Below are 26,496 nucleotides of genomic sequence, written 5' to 3' on the forward strand. Positions count from 1 at the left end.
CTTCCCTAGGCCCCCTCCCCATCCATTTATCTTCCCCAAATTATATTCATCTGCTGCAGTGAACCGGAAGGATGGTTGACAAACAAACAAAATTGTCATACATAACAGGCAGAATATGCCTTCTTTCGAACCACAACTTAACGTTTTCAGGTGCAGAAATACTGAAGAGGGCAAAGTCATTTTAAGGAGAGACAGCAAAGGTCTGTCAAAGTCTTCATACAAAAGATATCTTACACTGCCTTGTACCAGCTTACACACATTTACAGCATTGCTGAATGATTATGTATTTTAGGTCAAGAGACCTAAGCTTTTCTCTTCTTCAGATAAAACTGTAATTTATTAAAACCAAGATTCTTCTAAAGTAGGTATTTACACCACAGGCTACCAAGGCTAAACAAAATGAGGATCTTTATTTTATTTCAACAAATAAAAAGAAAATCGGTGTCTGCCTTATTTTCCTGCTGCACACGTGAACCGCACCAACACATTAAAGAGTACTAGGTCAGAGGAGATATTATACCAAGCACTAAGTCACATCGCTGCAAAGGTCTTTTGGTGCAGGACGTTACATCCACTGTTACTGCAGGGGCTGCGGTACCTCCCTCACAGGGATCTGTACCAGCTTCTCACCTGATCTGGATTTGTTAGCTTTTGCTAACTGCTGCTGACAACCTTTGCCGAGTTGCAAATAAGGCCTTTGAGCATGGATATCACAGAAAGAGAGCGATTCCCGCTCCTGCTTTGCAACGCTCAGGCACTGAAGAAGTCAATTGGACTTGCACTGACAGCGGTTACGATGTGATTTATTTTTTTTTTTAATACACTTGTGCAACAAGTACAGAAGATTAAAAACTGCTCCCTCTCAATAAGGGGCCAATCCTTATTTGAGTGAAAGGATTGGTAACTGCAGTGGCAGCAGGACTGGATCTAATATATTTACCCACAGTTAAACACAAGGAAGGAGAAAATTTAGCTGTTTTGCTACAAGCAATATGGTAACTTACTCCTAACTCTGTATCTCAGTGGAGAGTAGTAGTATCACTGTAGCACTTACCAAACACAAGCTATTAAATTAAAAAAATATAGTTAGCCTATTAAAAAATTTGGACACAGCCAATATAACATTCAAATGTTTTACTTATAAAACTGTCGTGTTTCATAAAAAATGGTGCTTTTTAGTTTGTTAAAGGGTGGAAAAACAATCTCTCTCTTTCAAATAAAAAGTATTGCTCAATTCTAAACAAGATTTTGAGTTGTTTCAGCCACAGAAATGGGAAAAAATAATGAATTTGCATAGTTTACAAACTCAAGTACACATTGTCAGCTTTTACAGAAAGTAAAGTATTCGGTAAATACATTTTGACTTGACTTACAATCAAAGAATTGCCAGATAATTACAATTAAACGCCAAAGATAGTAATTTAGCACAGAAGAGCGGTCACAAGGGGAATCAAAACTGGTGATTCGGATCTATATTCAAACCTGATCAAAGTTATTTCAAAGTAGCTGTAGGACAATTACACGGCAAAAAGCTGAATCAAATGTGTCATCAAGAGACACAATTTGCAATAGACACAAAACTTGCCTTTGAGACAGCTGATAAGGCACTCTGCATGGTGCGCAGACTAAGTTGTAAATAACTGGGGCCCCCAGATTGCTTTGCTTACTCAACCTATTTTAAAAACAACAACAAAAAAAAAAAATCAGATGCCTGCCCCACTTTCCCTTCGCTATTTCTTGTGGGTGCCTGAGTAATCCTAGAGGCATTTCCAGTTTTTAAGGCATCTGCTGAGTTTAAGAAATTTTCCCCATGTCCCCTTGTCTTTGTTTGGAAGTACCAGGCTTCCCTACTCTGGTTGAGTTTCTCTGAAATCTGCCCATTCCAGCATAGAGAGGAGTCATCTCTCTGTGGGTTAACTAGTTACTATCTGGGCTGACTAGTATTAAATCATTCTTTTCATTTAGGATTTTTATTTATTTATTTAGCTGGGCTGTTGTCCTTCCCAAAAGCAAGGACGGCAAATGAGAATTTCTGCACCACGAGACTGAACGCCTAGAGTTAGACACCAAACAGCACAAAACTACTCATTTTCCTAAACCTTTCTGCACATCTAAGAGGAGGCAATTAAATATGGACCTCCTTTAATTACTGCATCCCAGAAAAATAGGAGCCCACTGCCAGGAACAGGCAGCAGAGAGAAGCCTTGTCTGCAATGTGACTCGGCTCTGGCCAGGTTTGCAGTTTGTAGCACTGGTTTGTTTAAAAACATTCCCAAAGAAGTCTATTATTGTTGAAATAATTCAAGACTTCCATTTCCCTGAATTATTAAGTGGTGTTACAGCAAAGGCAAGTTGAGGTTCTACCGTGCATCAATTTCCTCTCCAAAAAGCAGAGGGGAGATGAATGATACCGGCATTTCATGCAGCACTCACGTAAAGACACGGACGTGAAGAAATCTCAGGTTTGTAACCAAATACTTTAAACCTTCATTTCCTTAAGAGGAAACCAGCTGGGAATAAGTTAGAAATGGGCTATCATCAAGGAAGTTTCTAACATCTGAAAAACAAACTTCAATCAATTTCTACCAGTCTCTGTCCATCAATAACAAACCCTTCACCTGCTTTTTGAATCGCTAAGGCCCAAATCACATCCAGGCTCTCCCGGCCTCAATCCCGTTTTCACTCTTTGTATTCAAACCTGGCAGCAACAACAAAAAACCCCCCAGCAAGTCTTTCAAACAACAAAAATCCCACACCCCAACGAAACACGCACTCTGCTTCTACAAAAAAATGTCAGTCAACAAATAGGCACAAATTTCACAATGGCTGAGGTCATTCCCTTTAAGTCATTAGGGTTTGTGGGTGAGTTTTCCTGGTGGTTTTAACATTGGTTTCTGTGATTGCAGTTATGCTTATTTATGCATTTAAGGCGTATGATCTAATACACTTAGGTTTAACTACTTCATTCTTTTGACATTCTTTCCAAATTATAAAAAGGATTCTTGGTGTTTTCACTGCCTTGGTAAAGAAACAAAATTGCTGTCCACATAATTTCTTAAAAATACAGAACAGAGTAAGTACTTGTTGAAAATAATTCAAAGAAAAAAAACCCTACACCAGACATTCCCCCCCAACATAACGCTTACTTTTGTTCTCTTTCTCTACCCTTCTGAGGGAACCTACTATTTTTTTTTTTTAGAAATAGCTGTTTTGCTGGCTTTTTTAAAACAATATCCAGGCCCTCACTGTACTTCAGTTACAACGTACAATCAACACAGAAGTTCAGTTTTTGTTTTTGTTTTTTTTTTTTTAAATCCCTTCTATTTTTACTGTTATGCTTTTAAAAAACTGCACATTTGCGGTATGCTTCATTCACATTGTATCTTCCACAGCCACTTTGACCTCTATAATAACGCTCATTTAATTCAATGTCTTTTGGTTATTATCTACCAGGGGTCATTGCTTGATAAAAATCATAGAAGTCAATTTTCTGGTTTGTTTTTTTTTTTTTTCCTAACAGAAATTTAAATTGTCTTCTCCCTCCAAGGCAAAAAAAGTCTAAACAGCTCCACCATCCAAATCGGGCTGGAGAAAATCACTGACTTGTCAGAAACATTCAGAAATATTTTCAAGAAGCTGAAATGAAAAATTAAAATGTGCATAGGTGTGCGTGTGCACATCTGTGCCTCAATACTGTGTGCAGTGCATGGCCATTAGCTTGCATACATAAATCTTATTAGAACATTTTAAATAGCCTTTTCAAACTTGAGGCCGTGGTTACTTCTATGCAAGGTATTTCCAGTGTCCCTGATACAGTTTCATATATCCAAGCATGTTTCTAGTCAAGAGGAGAAAGAGCGGACAGCACTCCGCAAGGGCCTGTTCCTGCCCCGTCCCCAGCAGACAGAGGTGCCACCTCTCCTCCTGAGTCTCAGCTCAGCATTACCACCAGGTACAGCTGTTCCGAGTCTGACTGTGACCCAGCCACACCAACAAAACATTGTTCACTGGCATACAAAACTCTCCAAACTTCCCAAGCCATCGGACCCCCATCTCCCCGATTCCGTAAAATACAATTTACAGCCACGCACTTTGTGGGCACCACAACAACGTCCCGGGCTCCCCTCTCCAAGCTGCTTTTTCTAATCGAACCCCAACTAAAACAATCCTCCACAAATTACAACAAACCTTCCTTAAAATCCCCCATAAAGCTTACCGCAACCCTGCAGCAGACTTCTGGCTTTCCACAGAGCGTCTGTACATAAACACGAGGGAAAATACCTCAGCATGGCACTAATGAAGTATTTCCCGGACGCAGCAGAGGTGACAAACAGAATGAGAGCAAAGCCAAGATGCCATCTCGACTTCAGGCAAACAACCTCTTCTGACCTCTGGCAGGTCCCACACACTATTAAACAAAAAGTATTCTCTCCATGTTAATGAACCATGTACAATCTAACAGATAACGCGGATGTTAAACAAACATGTTTATATGTGACTCCTAATGCTAGGGCTTAAGCAGCTGCAGACAAAAAATTTTAAATGGAAAGGCTTACAGCCGTGTAATCTTTCTCCTCTCTTTTTACACACCTTTGAAAAAAAATACGATAATACATAAATAAATGAAAGACATAATTAAAAGCCCAAGTAGAAAGACTTAGTGAAAAGAAGTTTGACTATTTTTAATTAAATATTCACTCTGTGACACACTCACTGGAACCATCTATGCAGTGACCACTATTTTGGATCCAATTTTCCTCTCACGCCTCTTGCAGCTGTAAGTCAAGAGCAACTGAACAGCTTGCCGAAAAAGGGAACTGGATTGGGTTTTGTATGCAGTTATCAAACAATATTTTGCAAGATGACTGCAGAGTCCTAAATCCATATTTCCGCTTCCTCCTCCCTCCTGGTTCAATACCCTGGTAGTACCAAACCCACCTGCAAATGGCAACACCTCCAGGCCCCAAATGACCAAACCCAGATGAGCAATTATTTGCATCCTAATTGAGAGGCTTATCCTCACCTGATTAAAACAAGGTGTTTGTTAAACATCATTACTTGAGTTAAGATCTGCAAACAAAGATGAAGTATTGTTTTAAGAATTAGCCTGCCATGAGCAATTGTTTTCTGATGAGACCTCTTCACAAACAGTCCCAGCCAGGATGGTCTTTCTGGCTTTACAGTAGAAAAGGGAGGGAAAGAGATTTGCCTAGTTCTCCCTGTTCATATCAAAGTGAATATTAAGCCAAGAGGTTTAAGCAGTTGTAGCTTTTTTTTTTTTAGTAGATATACACTAAAAAAAAATAAATCTTGTACTTTTTACTAAATTAAGCCACTGAAAAGGAGGATGTATCTAAAACCTGAATGGCTTTACTTTTGTATATGCTATTGTTTATGGCTCTGAATATATTTTTTTGTTCCTTCTTGGTACAACTATTTTTCTGTCCCGTGTAGTACAATGTGACATTTAATGAAAAGAACCTGATTGTTAGTCCAGGAGACTACACCATGTACTAATCAAGTTCCTATTGCTATTGCTGTGAACAATACACATGCATATGGTAACTGGACATTGGAAACGGCAGTACGAGATTTCCCTACTTGATCTACCAAATGACCCCTCCACTTACAGGATATATTTAAAATCTTCATATTAGAAGTGAACATTCTGTGGTTTATGAAAAGGATTTGAATTTGCAACTTCATTTAACAGTTTGTCCCTAATAAAAGTGACTCCAGCCAGGCAAATTTAATTCAAAAATATTTTCTTAGCATTCTAAGAACTTCTGCTAGTTTTCACAAAATTTTAAAAGCATTTTTCACTGCGCAAGTAATCTTAACAATCATTTCCACAGATTAAGTCTAACAACCTGTGAATTTATTGCAGAAGGAATTTACTGCAAGGAATAATTAGTCTTCAGCACTGTTCTTGCTTGTTCCGCAGTTGAAGACACCTTAAAACCACCTGGTTACTACAAAATTTGGCACAGAAGAAACAAATCTTACTGAAGAGAATTATAGCTGATTCCAGAATAGCTGTTTTACTACTACACATCATAAATAACAGTTGGGAAGACAGCAGAAAATTACTAACTTCTTGAATTGTTTTCTTTGTCAGTAGTGTGCACACGGACACACTGACATACAAATACAGCCACACCGACTTCAGCACGATTCCTTACAGGCTTGAAGTTAAACATGCAACTAATTTTTGCAGGATTAATAGTTAAATTATTACATTTTCATATCAACTAGCTAAGCACAACACCACAGCAATACACAAATTCTTCAAGTGATATTCTGAGATCAAGTTCTTCATATTAACACTTGAATTTAATTCCTTTGTATAATCAAGGTGTATCTGCACACATCGTGTAGCTGAATATGGGGCTTATTGTTGGAGGGGGAATTATCAACAACATTTTTATTTCTCCCTAATGAAGCTTTTCTAATGAAATTTAAGACTGCCAAGGTTGTGAGATATTTGGAACAGGAGTCGATCTCAAACATTTCAACCAAATAATGGTGATAAGATTAGCGAGTCATGGGAATCATGTCTCTACATAGTATTTTAAAAGCAAATGAGTTGGAGGGAGTGGGCTAAATAAAGCAAAGCAAAACAAATCAATGAGCCTAAAACCAAAAGAGTACACTGCTTGTTATTTAGCCAAATGTTTTGACCTGTTGGTAGGGGAGTAGAAGAGGCACAAGAATTGCGTGGACAAATTGACTCAATTTCACAATTTAATTTTGCACCACACGTTAAGATTTTTTTTTTTTTTTAACTAAGAGATGTAAGTTAGAATAATTAAATCAAGTTATCAGCTGCTGTGCCATTTCAAGAGAATTTTCAAATCATGCTTAAAAAGTTTCTGGAATGCTTCCAAAGCTGCAAGCACTGATTATTTTCAAGGCATTTGTATGGCAAGTCTTTCCTACTTGCATGAGTAACATTTGAGGCCACATGATGCCTTGAATTTCAAAGTAGAAATAAAAATTCAGCTTTGTTTAAGAATAGAAATGGTTTATTCATGTCAACAAGGATGAGGAGAAAAATCTTTATCCTGTATGTAGCAACAAGTAACACAAAACAATGCAACACTACATGTAAGAAATGATCTAAGAAACATTAGTTTAGTTTAGACACAGAACTACTAATTAAAATATAAGCCATCTTTTGTGGATGGGACTGCCCTAATACACACAGATGTAGACAGGCAGAAAGAACTCAGACATGCTTTCTCAACGCATTGGGGGGAAACTCTTCTATGGATGGCATTGCAGAGATAAGAAATTCTCAGTAAATTTGTAAACTCCACGAGAAAGATTAAACAATAAACCGTTCCTGCCATTGCCTTTAACAGCGCTAAGGGATGTGTGAATTCGATACTACACTGAACAAAATTTCTGTTAATAAGTTTGATGCAGACCAATAAACTGTTTATTGGTTAACCATATGTACTTTAACAATTACAATTTTATAGAACAGAATATATCATTATTTAAAATGTCTGAAAAGCAGTAGTTGTATACCATAAATAATTTCATTTAGAGGCCATTCACTGCGCTCAAGCAAAGTTTAACACCAAAAAAAGTTTACTTAAACTGCAAAAATCACAGTACAAGTTTTCCTCGTATAAGCAACGAAAAAGAGCATTTTATTTAAACGCACACTTCAGTTTTTAAAACAATTACTAAACGAAGACAGATTTAAGGTAAAACCAAACTCTGCGCATCGACTAACCAACTACCTCTGTTAATTCTTGGTCGCAGCTCCGCAGGCGGGACCCCAACGCGCTTCACGCTGCGGAAGGCGCCGCTCCGCGCCCGCGGAGAGCGGCTCACCGCGCTCCCCCGACGGCTTTCGGGGCCAGCGCCCCGCTCCGCGGCAGCGCCCTGCCCCGCGTCCTCGCCCCGCTCCGCGGATTCACACTCCGGCTAGTAGCCGCGGGCACGCAGAGCCCCGCTCGGCAGTCCGGCACCGGCCCCCTCCGCGGGCGCGGGGAGAAGCCGCTCCGCGGCCCTGGCCCTCCCCCGCCTCTACTCACCGTAAGCGCAGCGCGGAGCCGCAGCCCTGCGGAGTGTGCGCGCCCGCTGCGGGCGCAGTGAGCATGTGCGAGGCAGGCGCGCATGCCCGCGGAAGGGAGCGGAGCGGGGCGGTGGCTCCGCACCCCGCGCTGCGCCCGGGGCGCGCCCACCTCCCCTCCCCGCCGCGCCTCCCGCCGGAGCCCGCGGGCTGCGGAGGGGCGCGGAGCAGTGCGGAGCCGTCCCGCCGGCACACGCAGCAGCAGGAGGGACGGCGCGGGGGATTTTTAACCGGTTCATCTGACCTGTTGCTTCCCCGGTAGCCGGGCAGGAACCCCCGGCCCCTCCGCCCCCCGCGGTAGCCTGTCAGCGAGACCGCCGGCCCCCGACAGCGCGACGGGGCTTCCCCCGGGCTGCCCACCGGCCCGGGTGGCCGTCCCGCACCCCACCTACCGCACGCGTGGGGCCGCGGTGTGTCGCAGCCTGCGCCCTCGGCCGCGTCCCAGCACCCGCGGGGCTGCGGGGCCGGAGCGGAGGAGGAGCCTCCCGCGGGTCCCGCACCCCGCCGGGCCCGGCCGGAGCGCGGGGACGCCCTGGCAGCCCCTCCGCTATTGTCACTAACCTGTCCCCTGCCACCCACCGCCGCCGCTCTGGCCGGAGGGAGAGCCGTCCCCGCCGCTGCCCCCGTGCTTCCTGGCAAAAGCCAGTCAGTATTTTCACCGATGGCAGGTACTCTCTTAACGCTTTTTTTTTTTTTTTTCTCGCTTTCGTAGCTACAGTTTTATCTTCGTCAGTGCAGTCAATGTACATTTGGCTGCAAGTTTTTAAAAGAAATTCGTGGTTTAAAGCGGGGACACTTGAATACCACCTTATCTGTAGGCTCTGCTTCCATGAAAGTCATCATTCTCACTACAGTACTTGTGTTACTGATCCCTAGGAACAATTTTTAAATACCAATTTAAAAAGAAGAGCTTTTTGTGGATGGCTGTTTTTCTTACGCACGCTATGCCACTGAGCCATAGGTCCCGCAGACCTGCAGATACAGCTTCACTGGCATGGGCCATCCCTCCGCGCTCACCAACGCAGAACATCACAGCTCCTGGCACCCCACAGGGTGAAAGCTCCCTGGCTGATCTTACTTCTAGCTCCAATCTCCTCAAGGGAACCGGAGTGGCTTTGTGGCCATACAGAGGTTCTTCCCCATCTCCCACGTCAGCACAAAATCAGAGACAGTCTCTGCCACGTGCACGTTGAGGGGGACTTTGCTCCTGCCCGATGACACCTCTATCAGGTGCATCATCATCTGCACATCCAAGAGAGGGGCAACAGGCACCTTTGGAGGGCTCACGCTGAGGAGATGGGGCTGGGGCCTCCCACCATGTGTACCCTCCCTGTATCCCCTTGTACTGCACACCACGCGCACATCTTCACCCTGCCCATGCCAACCTGTCCTCATACTCAGCACAGGTACCACACAGCTGCCCCTTCCCACCAGCATACCTGCTTGTTGGGGATGCAGCCTGGCCACAGCGGCATCGGGGCGTTTGGTTTCCACATCCCACTCTTCCTCGTTATTCCCCCCGTCTCACCAGCCTGAGGCAGGCTGCAGCTCTCCAGTTCTGCCTCTCCAGCACTGGGGAGGCATCGGAGGAGACCTGCAAGTCCTCACACCGACGGCTTTTATTACACCTAGCCCTTTCCTCAGGAAGGAGATATCCCATGAACCACAGTGGAAAAGCCAAAGGAACACAAAGGGTGTTGAGTTCAGGGTTTGAACAAGCTGCGGCCCACTCATGGATTTGACTCAAAATTTTGACAATGGAACAAAAACATCATTGCAACGAGACAGCTGGTTTTACTATCAAAATCTCTCAGATCAGTTCGACTGCAAAGTGTGTTCCTACAATCCAAAGGAGACAAAGCTCCCAGCATCAGCTCAGAGCTGGCAGGCTTCCTAGCATGAGCTACCTCCCGCCGGCCTAGAAAAACCAAAGCTCTTTCAGTTGTTATTCCCCATCAGTTCTCAGCACTAACCCCCTGATTTCCCTGTGGATTATCTGCAGGTCTGAGTTTACACCGTTCTCACATTAAATTCGGAGAGATTGCTGGTTTGGGGGACTCCTTTGCTGCCTTTCTTGCCTGCAGTCGTGGTTCTGGTGAGGAGTCTCTGAAGTACAAGAAAGCCTTTAGATCCGTCTTGAAAAAAACCCATCTTTTACTTCCTCCCCCTGCCCTGCCCAGCCCAAAAAAACGATTGCCACATTAGCTGCTTTTGAAGCTGGTCTTAACAAGTAAGTTCATATATCCTAATCATCTGAAAATGCCTTGCACGCAAAATTCACTTGACCCCTGATTTCACAACATATTTGAATATATGCTTAGTTTTATGCATGTGAATAGTCCTACAACAATCAATACAATTATTTACCTAAGTGCTTAAAGGCAGGCAGGTATTTAAGAATTAGTATTGTTTGTGGTAATGCCACAGAAAGCCAGGCAGAGACTAGGACCTCATTGTTTATACAGCACCCTGCACACAAAAAGACACTCCTTGTCCCTTTCGGTATAAGTAATTTTTGTAACTTGTGAATTGGTGCCAGAAACACCTTTCTTGAGCTGGTAGGTAAACATTATTTGTCTACTCTAATATCCTTTTTATTTACTAAAAACACTGTGTGCAATATTTAGAAAAGTAGATAAGGGCATGGTGAGAAAAGGGTGCAGAGAGGAAGATAAAGGATATGTTTCAATTGGGAATTTTAAGTATTTTCGTCATTGTTAGTATCCAGTAAATACCTGTAGATCTTAAAAGCAATTTAGAAAGGCAAGGAAACAAACTGGTTCCTGCCCCGCAGAGGTTGGGGTGCACAGGTCTTGTGGCTGCACAGGGTACCAGGCTGCAAGACAAGACAGAGTAGGAGCAAGTCCTAGTAGCTCAATAAAAGTCTCCATTTCTTCAAGCTGGGTCATCGTCACTCATATCATGCCAGGGATTTCTCAGAATGGTGGATTTTTTTTGGCAGGTTTAGAAGGTGGGTTGCCCAACTTGTTACCCTGTGCTTATTCCCATGTATTGTAAACTTAAAGAATAAAGGGAAACTGTGCAGAAAGTTTATGTATTCACCAAATGGAAATGCTCCCAATTGCTGGGTGGCAGTGTCCTGGACAGTTTGAGGAGCTAATGGTCCTCCTTGGGCACCCCGTGGGACCTGAGCAGCCAGCCCATACTGGGATCCGGAGAGCTCATCCCGTAGCATGGGAGAGCCCACAGCTACTCGGCCTCTGCGCTGAGGAGGCAAGGGGATGGATCCCAAAGTTTAGTTACTGTGGAAAGTGTGTTTCCCTTGAGGAAACATTTCTAGTTTCTGCTGTCCACCTCATCGTCAAAATGAACAGTTACTTCATCACAAACAACTAGTTCCATTTTTAAAAACGAGAAATGAGCCAATATGTAACTTCAGCATCCTCTCTGACAATTAGTATCTGATCCCACCCTCTGGTACAAACCAAGGTGAGAAACCACCAGAAAAGGGTATAGAGGGTTTATTGGGGTACTGAATATGCTTAACCCCAAGCATAGAAACACCCTGAGTGTCACGAAATTGCTTTACAAAGTGTAAGATTTTAAAAGCAATGCATTTTGAGGTCTTACTAATTGTTCTCTGGCCCTTGGGTTCATGTTTTCAATTTCTCTTTGCAACCACAATGCTGAGTAACTTACTTGTCTTCTAAAATTAAAACTAAGAATCTCACATTTTCATGTTTTCACATGATGCCAGAGCTCAGGCTTTGTGAAAAAAAAAAAAAAAAACCCCACACAACCGAAACACCCCAACCCTCACATTTTAGAAGACTTTCAACAAAATTGCAAAAGTTGGCAACCATAATATTTCCTAACACAGTATTTTGTGGACTGCAGTGAAATTTCATTCTCAAGGCTAATGGTTGCTTCCTCTCTGGTAAATGCCCAGAATTGCTGCTGCTGTTATTGTTAGAAAATCATTAATTTATGCAGCGCTTTAAAAACAAAGGAGAGGTACCCTGTCCTCAAGTAATTAGAGGATAAATAACACAAGCTAGACACTATTTGAATTTCTTTGTTGTAGAGCTAACCAGAATTACATAAAAAGAGCTATTTCATATAGATGCTCAATCCTGCAAGGTACGAAGGGTCCGATTCTGGAAAGATATTAAGACTTTAAACATACATTTAATTTTAATAACGCCAGACTGACCTCAGTGTGGGACCGGCTATTTAACAGGAGTGCCACCTGAGGGGACCTAACGGTGCTATACTTGGTTGCATTTTTGATGCCAAAAGGCTCAGCACCTTGTAGGATGGATTCTTCCAGGGATGAGAAGAGCTGTGTCAGGATCCCAACGCTAACGTCTCATATTCAGCATCCAGAGCCATCGATTTTAACATTATTCTTCTTATTTCTAAGAAATACTTGTTTGCAGAGTCGCAGGCCCCAATATTAAACAAATTGTTAGTTGGGTCTTCAGTACTGATGATAAACCAATGTGTGTTGTTTAGGCCGCTTCATCAAAATTCAGAACATTTGTAACTGATAAGCAAAGTGCATGTTAGCTATTAAAGCTCAAAATTAGGCAGGCAGTAAAAAGTAATCTGAGAGGAGGACTGTAGCTACTGATACTATTGAAGCCAGTCTTAAAACATATGGTTTCCAATCGTTGACACAATGCACAAAAATAAAACCCTGCAACTGAGGAGTGCCTGATCTTTTCACCACTAAATGATCAAATATGCCTGTTTGTTTTTCAGTTTTATGTCCCCTTCCTCTTTCTGGTTTTTAAAAGTAGAAGCTTGCTATTTTATATTAGCTGAAGATTTGGCCCTTTGTACCAGCTACAGACGGGCTTCATTAATCAATTTCCACTACTGGCTTGAAATGAAAAAAAAAAACCAGAAATTTTTTCCTTTTTTTTTTTTTTAAACCCTCCCACTATTTTGCTTGGAATTTCTCCTGTAGAAACAAAAGATCCTTCCACTCCATCCTTCCTGTTTCCTTGTGCTTTAACAGAAAAATGATTTATACTATGACAACAGTGAAATTTCACAAATAATGCATCCATTGAGAAAAAAATTTCTGTTTTGTTGCAGGGTGGGATACTGCCGCTCTTTATTGCGGCCAGCCATCTCTAAAATAGGAACAAACCCAATTTCACCTGTGAGCACCGCTGCTTAACAATTAATTTATATGGAAAGGTATTAAAATGGAAAATAAATTTTGTGACCGTTTTGATAGTTTTTCTCCATGAGTTTTTTTTTCCCACAGCTTTTTTAATAACTTAATGGGAAAGCAAAATTCTTGTGACGTGCTGCCTTCTTCGCTTGGGCTGGAGCATTATGTGCAAATACAGGCTTTCCGCTGACTCACTGCAGCGCATCCAGCTACAAACCCGACTCTGTATGTGGGAAATGGCCATGGCTCTGCTGGTGGGAGGAATGATGGGCTGCAGGAGAGATTTGAAAACCTGCGCAGAGACAGAGCTCAAACAGTATTTTAAAGGTTTGAAATGTTATTTCAATTACCAGTAATAAAAAAAAATCACTAGTAAGAATTTGGACACTGATCCATTTGGAGAGGAGGTTCATGATTGGGGTGTTTGGGTTTTTTCTTTTTTTTTTTTTTTTGCAATAGAGCAGAGCAGGAAAACGGCCAGTTTCAAACTCTAATCAATATGTGCATTATAGGGCAGATTAAGAAAACTTGTATTAAGTTTTCTTAAAAGAACATTCCCTTTGAAAATAGGATATATTTGTGGTTCGAAAGGAAGACACATGGTCCACTCATGCAGCTATGAAGGAAGATGGAAGGTATTTGTGCAGTTGTTTTCTCATGGGCTGTTAGCTTTTTTTTTTTTCCTCTCTTTTTTTTTTTTTTTTTTTTACACTTCAGGTGAAGTATTTTGTAGATATCAGCTTCCTCCTCAGGGAAGACTTATGAATTCCATAGACTGGCAAACCTACTCATAAATTACAACTTTTGGCTCCGTTTCTTTATGACTAGAGCAGCATGCACGTGGCAAAACGTAATTCAGGGACACCACTGAAGTTACTTCTGACCCATATAGCGTTGCATCTGCCTCCAGGTAGTTGATATTATAGTAAGCCAAAAAAAGCTGAATTTTGGGTGGGCTCCAAATTAGGCACTGGTTAGCTTTTGATGCAAGAGCATCAAAGTCCCTTAGCTGTTGCTGCGACAGCAGCTCAGCAGCACCTCTGGTACAGAGTGGCTGACTGGTCTTCCAGAAATCTTCCGTTTAATTTATTTTGTAGAATTGGCAAGTATTTGGAAAGTTTCTTCACACATGAATCAAAAGCCATCCTTCTTCCAACTTTACATCGGATTTTGACTGCAAGGAGGAGTTTGATTTTAGGAATCTGAATGCAAGCACTCTGGAGCTTTTTTTGAACACGCCTGTTTGCCATGGGAAAAAAGTGTCATAATGTACATTAAAATTGATAATCAAAGACAAATGCTTCAGTCCATTATTTTAAACTTGGAGAATGTTTACCTAAATTCTATCTACTTTTGTTCAAGAAATCTCAGCTGGCTTTCTAAATTGTACTCTGTCTTCAGCAAACTTTTCTTTAAGTCACATCATACTTGATGGAAAAAACTAGGGACAAATTCGGTTGTACTTTCAACGTAATTTAACTACACCATAGAAACAGGCTTTCAAACCTTTCATCAAACTGATTTACGAGCGGAACTAAGGTTTGCTTAGTACAACATTTTCACAGTAAGAGTTACATTCCCACAAAAGGGAGCGCTGTCAGGTAGAATGAACATGAGTCAATTCTGCCAAACTAATTGCTCCGTTCAGATGAGTCAATCTGGCTGCCTCAAAATTTTAATTAGAAGATTTAATGTAATACTTAAAAAAATGCTCCAAAACATGGTTGCTAATTATTTTAAAACAAGCTGAGATTACAATAGATACAGAAGATCATTCTACTATTTTCCCACCACTAATATTCACAGTACTTTTAAATTTGTTTTACAAGCTAATGAAAGGGGAAAACGTTATACGCCAAAGAACTGGAAAGTACCAAAGGAGATACACTTCCAGACTGCAACTTATTCTACATCTAATGAATGCATGCAATTACAAGCTGTAAAGATCCACCCCAAATTAAAAGAATAAAAGCTCTTTCCTAACTGCCAGGCAAATACAGTGAAATTTAAGAAACTCAGATCTAGTCAAGTAGTGCTAGGAAATCACAAATAATCTATTCTCATTTTTTGTTAAGAAACATAGTAATTGCCTTTCTGTTTATTACAACAGAGAGATCATTTGCATTTTGCTAATCCATATTACAGGCAGGAATAAACCACGGCCTCAATCTGTGAGACTGAGGGCTCCGCGCACCGTTCCAATAACTCATTGGTCACCCGTTAGAAATGTAAAGCAAGTAAATCAATACGATTTACAGTTTTGTGAGCAATTCTCTGCAGATCAATTTACCTAGGATAATTCTTTTAAAAACTGACTCTGGTAAAATGTTTCCTTTTCTTTCTGTGCACAAGAAGATAATTAGACTAAAATGTTCCCTTATGCTCTGAAAATGTGACTTCTTGTGATCTAATTTTTTACTTTGTTCTTGTTTAAGCCTACATGCACCTTCCACTACTGCACGCTAGTGAAGTGAGTGCTCAGGCAGGAGGCTGCACTCTGTGTCCATCCTTAGCAGAGAGAAGGGACGGGCAAATATCTGCTCTACAAGGCACAGTTCAGTATTGATCCAGGAGATTCACTCATCAGCTATGCTGCAAGCAGAGTAACTTGGGGCTCTCAAGGAGAAGTTATTCTAAGTTGTGGGAGGTAGTATGATAAGATCTCCATCTGGCTTGCAGCAATTTGAGGGCTTCTACTGCCTTGGTTATACCATTTGAAATATCTAATGAATACAATATGCTGTCCCTGAAATAATATTGCATATAAGGCCTGTAAATTTAGAGTAAAAAGTTTCATAAGAGAACTTAGCACATTACCTCTCTATAAATGTTAGCTGAGTGTTCCTTATAATGCTTTTCTGAGCTTCTATTACATCCAACAAGCAGATGGGGAAGCACAGGCAGCAGGGATGCTGAAGCAGCAGCAGAGATCACATCCAGGGGTCAAGCTTTCTCTTGTTCCATTGTAGTTTGTTGCAGATTTCTCCATCCCCAACAGCTTTTCACTTAAAGTTTATGTTTTTCAGGGAGCAGTAAACAACAATAGATCCTTGAGGGAAGGTGATCTGGGAACCAAGTGTGACCCCAGCACAGGCAGAGATGAATGTTGGTGGTGGGGCCCATTGAGAACCCCAGGTGCAGGGAGCGATCCACCAGGTCCAGGGTCCATCCAGGTACAAAAAGCAGGAGGGACCAAAGAGAAGACCAGAGACAAGCCACCCACAGTACTGAGTCAAGGTCCACCCAGGCATCAGGGCTAGAGACACAAACACCTCCAGCCCAGGCAGGGGGTAGGTGCCCTGGGGCTGAGCTTAAATAGAGCTCCTGGGTGGTGGGCAGGGGCTGTGGGTGGGGGTCCCAGCTGAGGCTGGTCAAGACAATGAAGACCTTTTGGTGCATTCAGGGCCCTGACAATGTCTGGAAATAGGTAAGGTCTGAATTCATCAGTTTGTTTGCTTGAGTTTTGTACAGGGCATGAGCAAACAAGTCGGGGTAAATGGGGAGCCAACTGACAGCTTAGGCCTGAGTCCAATTTTCCGGAAGAAGGTGGTTGTGCAACTGTGGCCTCAGTGGGAGCAGGCCTGGGGATCGGGCGTGGGACAGCTGGAGAAGGGCTCGGTGCAAACCAGAGAAGTGTCCCTTGGTGACCCGTGTGATTGTACATCGCAGGTGTCTGGTATCTGCTGGTCACCAGCATTTTACTCTGCCTCACTGGAGTTTTGTTATTTGGGTGAATCTACCAACTCTTGACATAGATCAAACCGGCTCCAAGGGTTGTGCTTATGGCTGGGGCTGCACCCGAAAGGGGCAGGAATATGGGAAAGTCCAGGTGGAAGAAGTTGTTCTATGAAATTTTGAACCTCTTTGTGCTGCACGTGGCCTCAGAGAGGACCCAACACTTTTATGTTTCTCCCAAACAATTTCAGGTCCCTTTACAGCAAACTCTTGCACTGAATGAGATGGATTATTTTGCTGATAAAATGTTGTGTGGTATCTGCATTGCTCTCTTAGAATATATGTTTATAGAAAATGATATATATTTATATATATTTACAGTCACTTCTTTTTTGCCTTTACAAACTGATGGAAAATAATGTCTTGGTTTGGGAGAAAATGTTTTTGCCGTCAGACTTCATGAGCTTCTCTTCATTCATTTCAAACGTTGCCTGTTTTAACATTAACTTCCAGAGGCCCCGTATGCCAGTACAATACAGATCAGAAATATTGAGTGCATTACAAGTAGCAGGTTACACTTCAAAACACTTGGTTCACAGTGTTCAAGACCATTAATCATTTTTATTATTCTAAAGGACTGAAAGGGCTTAGAAACTTTGCCTAGGAAGCAGTATAGATTCTGAACAGCTGCACTGCGATTCCTGCTCACATTAGGTTTTGGACAGACCATTGATTTTCAGTAAATGTTCTTGGCGGCCAGGAAGTGCTGAAACTGGCAAACTTTCTCTTGCAAACTTTTTTTTTTTTTTTTTTTTCTTCTGAAATGAAAAACATGCTGGTTATTCTGCTTTAGATCATCAGTATGGCCCTGCTTTACCACTACATCACACAGTCATAAAACTGGAGTGTCAGGGGAATTCAGTTACAGACCAGACAAAATCAAATTCACTGCAGGGAGCATATATACTATTTTTGCAAGTTTTTTTGTTTGGATTGGTTTGGGTCTTTTTGAGGCTGTGTTAATAGGCACTGTATATGTAAACCTTTGCATACGTTCTTTCTTTGCTGTTATGACAATTGTTAGTAAGGAAGATACTCGAGGAATTTGTCTGTATGTGAATTCAGATTTTCAGAACAGATTGAAGAACATTGCGCTTCGAGAAGTATGCCCACAAACTAACAAACAAAGGGATCGTTGTTATCCAAGCACTTTTATGTACACTAAAATCACATTTTATGTCTGTGTATATTTTTGCATACTTAGTACTGCAAATGAATATACCAGCCACTGTACAGAAAGATGACAGGATACTTCATCCCAGGTTTCCTTCCTGGAAGTTACACTTTATTACTTGTAAACTGGAAAATACAGGCTGCATTGTTCCCAAACCCATGTAACTGTTGAGAAAGGCATATAGAACTAGGTTACATTTTTAAGAGGAAATAGGACTGTAGTTTGGACTTGAATGTTGCACTTAAATACATAGGAAAATCTCAATTCTACTAAAAAAAAAAAAAAAGAACCTGTATCTGAAAATGGCACTCTAATTAAATCTTTTCAAGAGAGAAAGGGGATAAATAAACACCATTTACATGCCCTAGGCAAAGCGATATCACTTTTTTTTTACTTTTTTCTTTCTCTTTTCATGCTCCTTACAAGCCATAATGTTTTTTGTAGAGAGGGAGAGGTTAAGAAATTGGAAACCCCCCTGCCCTGCCATCAGAGGTGGAAAACAAAAATGTTCAGTTGCCAAAACCTGAAATGATGTTCTGAATGGATGCAGGATAAAGCAGGAATATTTTGATATTTTCATTTTGACCATTTAAAATGGAAATAGAATTATATCATATTTGAAAACAGTTCTGGAAAACAGAAAAGTGGCAGTCTGAAATTGGATTTTTCTTGAAAAGGTTTCTTATAAAGAGTATTTATACAGAAAAAATACTATAGGCCAGTTAGTGTGAAGTACTGCAGTCAGCGAAATAGAAACATTTTCTGTATTTGACATTTGAGTCCTATAGAAATCTTCAGGTGGCAAAGCACGGGGAAAAGGAAATTCAAATGCAGCATTTGATGTGATTTGTCAAATATTCAATCTAAAAAAAAAGATGCCCATTTCCTAGCTCAGTAAAAGTAAATTTACTCTTTGTGGGTTTTTGTTTGTGAAGACAGGGCATTACACAAAAATCTCTTTTCTTTTTTTTTTTTTTTTTGTGATAGAATAAGTTTCTAGTTTTCACTGCTTTCATAGGCTCAAAACACACTCATGCTGAATGAAACATATAGGATCTCTCAAACCTTATAACTTTAAAAATCTTGTCATTCTTAAAAGAATGTCACTGTTTTGAGCGTGCAGGCCTACACTGTTCTGATTTAGCACACAGCTGCAGAAGGCTATCAGACAGTGAGCCCACTCTGCCTTATTTATGGAGACTCACACGTTTTTCATCTCTCGTTGGTATTTTTATTTCAGTAGCAATCGAGATTCCATTTTCCTTCACTTTCACATGAGAAAGTAGTGCCAGAGGAGCTGAGATTTTAAGAGCAGACGGACAGAAGGGGGGAGAGGGAAGAGAAAGGCTCCCCATCCTCTCTGCTCAGCTCCAGGTTCCCAACAGGAAAGTTCATGCGCAGGATGCAGAGTCTGGCTGATTTCAGACTGGGGTTTTTTGTGTTTCTTTTTTTTTTTTCCAAGACAGACATGCTTTGGGATTGCACAGAAAAACAATTTGATGCACAGTGCCACTTAGAAAGTAAACTCGTGCCTTGACAATTTTCCACCAAAGCATGTCCAACTTCCCAAACTGCTTTCTTTTGTTGGTTTTGGGATGAACTTCACTTTCATCGCAGAGTCCTCTCCTTTGTTTTCAAAGGCTTTTCCTGCCAAGCAAAGTAACTGTGTTTCTCAAGCACAGTCCTCTGAAGGCACTGAAGCGTGTTGAATACAGAAGAGTAATTTGTTCCCTCAGGCTGTATATGTCTTGTATTAAAAATTACAAGATGAGAATCTACGGCTGTGCTGAGAGCACACACTGGATTTGTTGTATAGTGAGAAGAAAACAGGTTATGGCTAATCTTGTTCATTCATTGCAGATAAGAGAGGCGCTGCCCTTTCTGCTTTTTTGTTTTCTTGGGTCAGGATCAAATCCCCATCTGTCCGTCAACGTGAACAATTGTGTCTGAGTCAAGAGTGCTTTGATTAAAAATGATATGGTTGGAAACACCCTCTTTGCTGAGAAGAAATGAATAAGGAAATGGCCTTCATGTGTGAGCTTCTGGGGAGAGACTGTCTGCTCAGCTCGCAGGCCAGTCAAAATATGCTTTCTGGCAGGGATATTAATAAATAGACCAGCTTCAATAGATGGAGATTTAAGGGCAGGAGACTAATGTTGTTCTAGAATTCTTTTGGGTTGGAACTTAAATCCAATTTTAATGAGGTCATAGTAGAAAATTAATTTATTTTCTATCTTTCAAACAATATCTTCTTTGTTAAACAAGAAGATTGGAGAGGGGTTTTTAAAATAATTATTATTGGTATATGCTTAAAAATGTGTAAAAGCTCTGGCCCCTTTCATTTCCTGAAGACAATCATGTGATAACCTTAAGTGGACCACATAAATGTATTAATCTCATACCCCTAAGTGTTATGGAGAATTGAGAAACCTCCGTACTTTGGCTTTCCTCTGTATGGGATGTCAAGAATGATATGAAAGGAGTGGTTTTGTAGTGAAAATACAAAACTGCTGAGTAACAGCAACATGAGTATACAGGGACCTGTTATGGAGTAGTCTCCAGTGGAAGTGGTGGAAACTCCATCATTCAAAACATCAAAGTCTTATGACCGCTGAGAGTCTCACAGTACCGGGTGTTTTTCTTAAATCTCCAGCTTCTGGAATGGATGAATTTGTCAGCGTTTCCACGTACCTTACATAAGCAAGCACACAGGCGGGCTACTAGCCTTCCTACTCATGGAGAAAAACTTAGAAGGGAGACTGAGAGTTTCAAATACTGAGAAATAGGAAGAAGCAACAGTTCTTGATTTTGCAGATCTGGCACTTAATATTTTGAAGCAGCAAGTTTGCCCATGCCTCAACAAATAAAAGCAGTGGCCTATGAAGCGCCCACAATAAAGAAATGTCGGTATAAGAGGTGGTGTGGGCATCCTGGGATAAGGACATCCTTTAAACATTCCCTGCTCATCCTTTGCCTGTGGCTCTTTGAAAATGCATAGGTGTCTGGAGTGTCTTTTCCAGAGCTGGTTGTGAGGCAGTGAGGAGGCACAATGTGAGTGCTTGACAAGCACAGAACTGCTGGGATCCGTGCCTTGGGCTTGGCCTTGGGTCTGTCACTGCCAGGGTATGAATGTCACCATATTTCTTGATCACAGGTTTTGTGAGTGCTTTATGTGTTCTGTTTTCCATGTAAAGTGTGAAAGTCCTCCTCATCAAAATAGGATATTTTTTTTTTAACCACAGCGGACTTGTTATCATACCCTCAAATGGGCGGATAAGCCTCTGGTGGCAGAGTCGCAGCTGACCCCAGGGAAGAGCAAAGGTAGCTGATGGAAACAGGAGTCTCTCGAAGCAGATGATGTCTGATGGCTCCTCACTGTGTGCAGGCGGGTAACGCTTAATCACGTGTATGAGTCTCATCTGGATTTTGGAAGGAAATTAAACGAAGGCGAGGCAGATATTTGGGGTAAGAGTCACTCAGTGGAAGCGATGGTATAATAATGATGCATTATATTACTCTATCTTGGGCAGGAAACAGTCTCTCTGTTCATCAGTTCCGGATAAATCTCAGTGTGTCTCCTTGCTGCAGACCCTATCGTGACCGATAACTTCCAGCAAAGCCAGAAATGCAGCGTAATGCATCTCTGTTACTACAAGTGCTTTTCAAGTGGCTGGAGAGATGCCTGGAGTTCATTTATACACACCCTTCTGCAAAATCCACCCAAGATTTTGTGCCAGTGACCACAGGTCCAGGGCACCATTAACTCTCTGATGGCTGTGCAAAGCATCGCCTTGGCACTGAAAGCGAAGGGTGCACCGTGCCAGAGCATTTCATGCAAATTAAAATGTGCTTACAAGTTGATTCCTAAAACTTCACCTCCCAAAGAGGCTGAGCTAGTCCTGCTGGGATATGAAACAGTGATTCCCAACCACATTTCAAAGTTGCTGCTTAGCTCCTTAAGCCGTCACGTGGCAATGGATGCCTGTACTAAATGGAAAAGGGTATTCTTTACATGCAGTCGCCAAGTATTTTCACCTCCTCTGCTACCCTGAGCCATCACCTGCTAGTACTTGTGGCGTGCAAATTAGAGAGTTTTCTTTATGAGTTGCACATAAAATCCACACCTCTGGTCATGCATGAGAAACTGCTGAAAGAGCCCGATAGAGCCCTGAACGTGTTCCATGTTTTATGGACGAGACCGTAAGATTGTTTGCTTTTCAGAACTGCACCATGTGTCATGCCTGACCCCGCTGGCACTCACAGATACTAAATGACACACTCTTGGCAGGGGACCCAGCTGGCTAATTATGCATGCAGTTTACCTACATACTGGCTTTAAAAGGAGCCCAATTAAATGATCCAAGGGGTCAGAAGAAAAATGAAGGCATTACTAGAGGAGTGAAACCTTTCCTACCTCCTGAGGCAAAACCAACTCTTTTCACAGTGTTCAGGAAAAAACAAAACAGAGCAGATGTTTTCCCTTTAAAAAGAAGCATGCTTTGCTACTTATTGCTGTTGATCATCATCACCCTTGACATTCATTTTTGTTATTGCAAACAGAGGGATTCTATTGCTATTTGAATATTATTTTAATGCTGATTTTCTTCTCATTCAATAGCCATCAGCTTCCATGGTGTTACTTTTGCAGAAGTGCTAGTTTAGGTGAGTGAAGATAACAGAATCTGCCTCTTCTTCTCTGCTTTGGTTGTTGATAGTTTTTCTGGTTGGGCTGGTATAACTCCAGTGTCATTTATGGAACATAATGAGCTTCCCAAATTAGTCTGTCTCGTAGTTAAATAGGCATTTCCAAATCAAAGTTATCTGTCTACCAAAAGAACAAAAAAATTTAAGAACACTTATTATGACTTTTGGCAACTGTGAGGGACTTTCTTGAGTTTTTAGAAGACCCACCAAGGGGCTTTGCGTGGGCTGCTGCCAGGCACACGATGCTGAAAGCAGCACCAGTGCCCCACAGTTTGCGATTGCCCCAGCACAAGCTGTGGTCCTGTCTCTGCAGGTCAGTGGTCACCAGGCAGTGCAGGAGCAGTGTGGGGCTGTTTCCAACCTTCAAATATTTGCCCTCTCGGTTTTGCTCCACAGCAGTGATGAGTTTTCTCTGGAGGTGTGCCCAGCCCTTTTGCGGAATATACCTCTTGCAAAATAGGACATGAACTTGAGTTTCCTTGATTAAATCTTGTGGAGTGCACACTTCAAGAGTTGCCCAGCAAATGCCTTCTGCATTTTACTGTGTGAATCCAAAGACAGCTCACACTGCTGCTGTCTGGGCAAACTGTTTTTCCTTCTGGTGCCTATAAAAGAGCTGGAAAAACTTCTTGGGGGAGAAAAATTTCTGGAAACTCTAAAGTGAGCTGAATTCCCCAAGTCATTACACTTGGTTAGTGTCTTTCACAACACTGCTAAGCTCTAGGTAATGGTATGCATAACCCCGAAAAGCAGAAACAGAAAGACAGGAAATTATGGCTGAAATAGTGTTTTTCTTAGGGCGGTTGTGCTCACTGTTGGAGCAGCCAGTGCCAGGTATTGTGAAACACAGTGAGAAGCCCCTTTTCAGCTAAGTTTCTGATTAAAATTCAGCCAGATTATAGTGAGATACGGAAAGAAGACATATCCTGTAAAGGCAGGAAGCTGCTTCAAGAAGTGTCATTTGCCTCTCTGGGAGGCTCGTGTACACCCAGGTCGTGGTTCCTGTGAATCTGACAGTGCCGCTAATCCCAGAGCTCCAGCATCACACGGAGGTTCCCTCACTGGTGTACGGAAAGGTCAGTTGGTGCTTGAAACAATCATGATGTGCTCTTATAGCTTTTGAGGGTTTAGATTGTCCTCGTAACTGAGATTTTCAATATACTTCATATATTTCAAATGAAGTCGTATCTCGTTATCTAGTAGCATACCATTAGGGCTGTTGTTGCTTTCATGGGAACTTCAAATGCTGCAACACTTGGCCAAAAGCTCTGCATATTCCAGTGGGTGCTTCTCTGGTTTTCTCTGTCTGTTTTACAGACCCTGCTTAAAAAATTCTCAACATGCATGGCAATTCACAAAAATGCGAGTCTAATTGACAAGTCTTGTTACCATGAGTATGCAACAATCCTGTTTCAGGACACCCAGAAGGTCTGATGAACCCCTTGCTCGCGCTGATACCTGATGCACATAGTGCAGTGTTTAAAACAGCCTGAAATCAGGCAAAGTCACCTGCCATCGGTTTTCCTGAGGGATATATAAAGCACAGTAGAGCAATATTTGCTGAAAGCCATGTTAAGGGCTTGATGAGTTACTGATCTTCCGCTCTTGCTGAGCCTGGTTTCTCCCCGCAGCCTCTCCCCACCTGAAACGTTGCAGTTTGCGTGACGGGCCAGCCAAACCCCTGCTTTCTGCAGGTTATTCAGGGCAGGGGATGGCTATTGCTTTGGATAACAAGGAGGAGGGAAGGAGCCGCAGCAGGAGCAGCCCTTACACCTTCACAAGGGGTGAAAAAATCAAGTGCAGTTGTTGGGCAGCCACATGAAAGGATTAGAAGCAAGGACAGCAAATTGCTCCCGAGTACATATTGACAGACAGGAGCTTGCAGCCTTAAACAGTCCCCAAATAAAAGTGGCTTCTTCCCAATTTTGACAGGAAAATGGTGGGCTCTTATTGTACCATTTGGCTCCAATTGTTTTTTAAGATCTTGATGTAGCAGCCAAATTTTTTTATTACAAAACAGATGAGCCTTGCGTGGCCCAGGGAGCTGTGCAGACAAATACCTGACACAGAGTTTAGCGAGCGCCATAAGGAAGAGATCAAGCCGTGCTCCCGCGTGTTGTTCATTTACACCTTGCATCACACACAGCCCAGTGCCTTCATCTCAGCTTTGTACTAAAGCTAGACAATGAGCCTGATTCACCGCTGCATTCCTTTATTTTTACCTCAGGATAATTCCATTTAAATCAGAGCACGGACTGGACTAACGCAGTGGTTTTTGTGCCAAAGAAATCAACGCTACAAGCCTTTGAGCTTCCTGACCTGCTGTTTTGCTTTAGCCTTCACTTTGGGGTTTTTTATCCTACTCGGGGATCTTGATGGGTTCATATTTGTTGGAGGCTCCTCTGTTGTCTCAAGAGAGCCAGTTAGGTGCTAGAATTAAATACTGAATGACAGATTTTTCATAGCATGGGAAGAGCAAAACAAAACAGCTGTCTGCATAAACCTGAAGGGGCAGGAACTAGACTGCTCTTTAAAAATAAACTTGGCATTGGAGATGGTGACTGAGATAAAGTTATAGCCAAAAATGGTGAATACTTAGGATGCTCAAAAATATTCCTATGTTAGTGGTTTGCAAATGTGGGAACAATATATTCAAGCTTTATTTTCTTTAGCGTGTTCTTTGGCTTCAAGTGAAGTTCAACATTCAAAATGACCATGTAATAATGGAACTGTTTCAGTTGATCTGCTGTTTTTCTGTATTCAGTCACATCAATTGCCTCTAGTGCCAAAAATAAGTTTTTACTGATTTTTACTTCTGTTAGCTTGAAAGAAGCAAAACAATGGAGAACCAGCAAACTGAGGATTCAATACAAATCTAAGTTCACTAAATTCACCTGTTCAAACTCATTAAGGCAGTGAGGTACCATGAATATTGCTGAGATTCTAATTTGACCTACAGAATAGCGTGTGATGAAGCCATAGGGCTGAAAGAACTCACACACACAAAACTGACTTTGATCTTGGTAATTTAACTCTTATTAAACAATTTTTACTTGTAATATATTTCTATGTGGAAATCAAAGTGAGGAGGAGTAGATACTCCATGATGGTCTTTTTACAAAGATGCTCTCCGGAGCCAAACTGTACTTTTGCCTCTGCTGAAGCACTGATGGGTTCTCATTTGCACATCCCACAGTAAGTGAAAACTAAGTAAAGAATTCCTCTTCCCCACCAAAGTGCTTCAGCCCTGGCCCAGGCTGAGCTGCTCCATATGTGAAAGCACACTCAGTCCCTGCCGTGTGTTTGTCCCCAGCTCTGCTGTGGGATTGCAGGAGAAGGGACTTTGCACCAGGGAGATGCTTTTTCTACCAGAGCTGGGAATGAATTCCAAGAACACTGTTTGCCAGTGCTGCCATGTATGCATCAGCAAATGATAACTTTGGTCACCATCTTCATTACCTTCCGAACTGCTCGTGTGAAACGGGCTGCACAGGTGTCAGTGGCCGTCTTCATGGATATGTGGAGCAGGAAGAATGAGTGAGAATGATATTTCTGCAATTATGACTGCATTTTTGCATGACCATACCAAAAGGCAGGGCCATTTCAACAGCTTATGAGTTCTGTTTGGACGGCCACGTTTGACAGTCTGCG

At 41.9% G+C, this 26,496-nt stretch overlaps 1 protein-coding gene across 6 annotated transcripts in view; it reads right to left on the minus strand.

Moving 5' to 3' along the window:
- Positions 1-8,956, minus strand: part of EYA2 (EYA transcriptional coactivator and phosphatase 2) — a 98,186-nt gene extending 89,230 nt beyond the window's left edge. Inside the window, exon 1 of one of the 6 annotated variants that reach the window (XM_074605174.1) lies at positions 8,648-8,956. In XM_074605174.1, the coding sequence (XP_074461275.1) occupies positions 8,648-8,835 (188 nt within the window). In that variant the 5' untranslated portion in view covers positions 8,836-8,956. Of the gene's footprint in view, positions 1-7,751; positions 8,209-8,478 lie in introns of those variants that run through there. The other 5 variants (XM_074605179.1, XM_074605176.1, XM_074605175.1 and 2 more) reach the window with 5 other exon arrangements.
- Positions 8,957-26,496: the final 17,540 nt, after the last annotated feature.

Source organism: Larus michahellis, chromosome 12 (assembly GCF_964199755.1).
Source record: "Larus michahellis chromosome 12, bLarMic1.1, whole genome shotgun sequence".
Taxonomy (NCBI): domain Eukaryota; kingdom Metazoa; phylum Chordata; class Aves; order Charadriiformes; family Laridae; genus Larus; species Larus michahellis.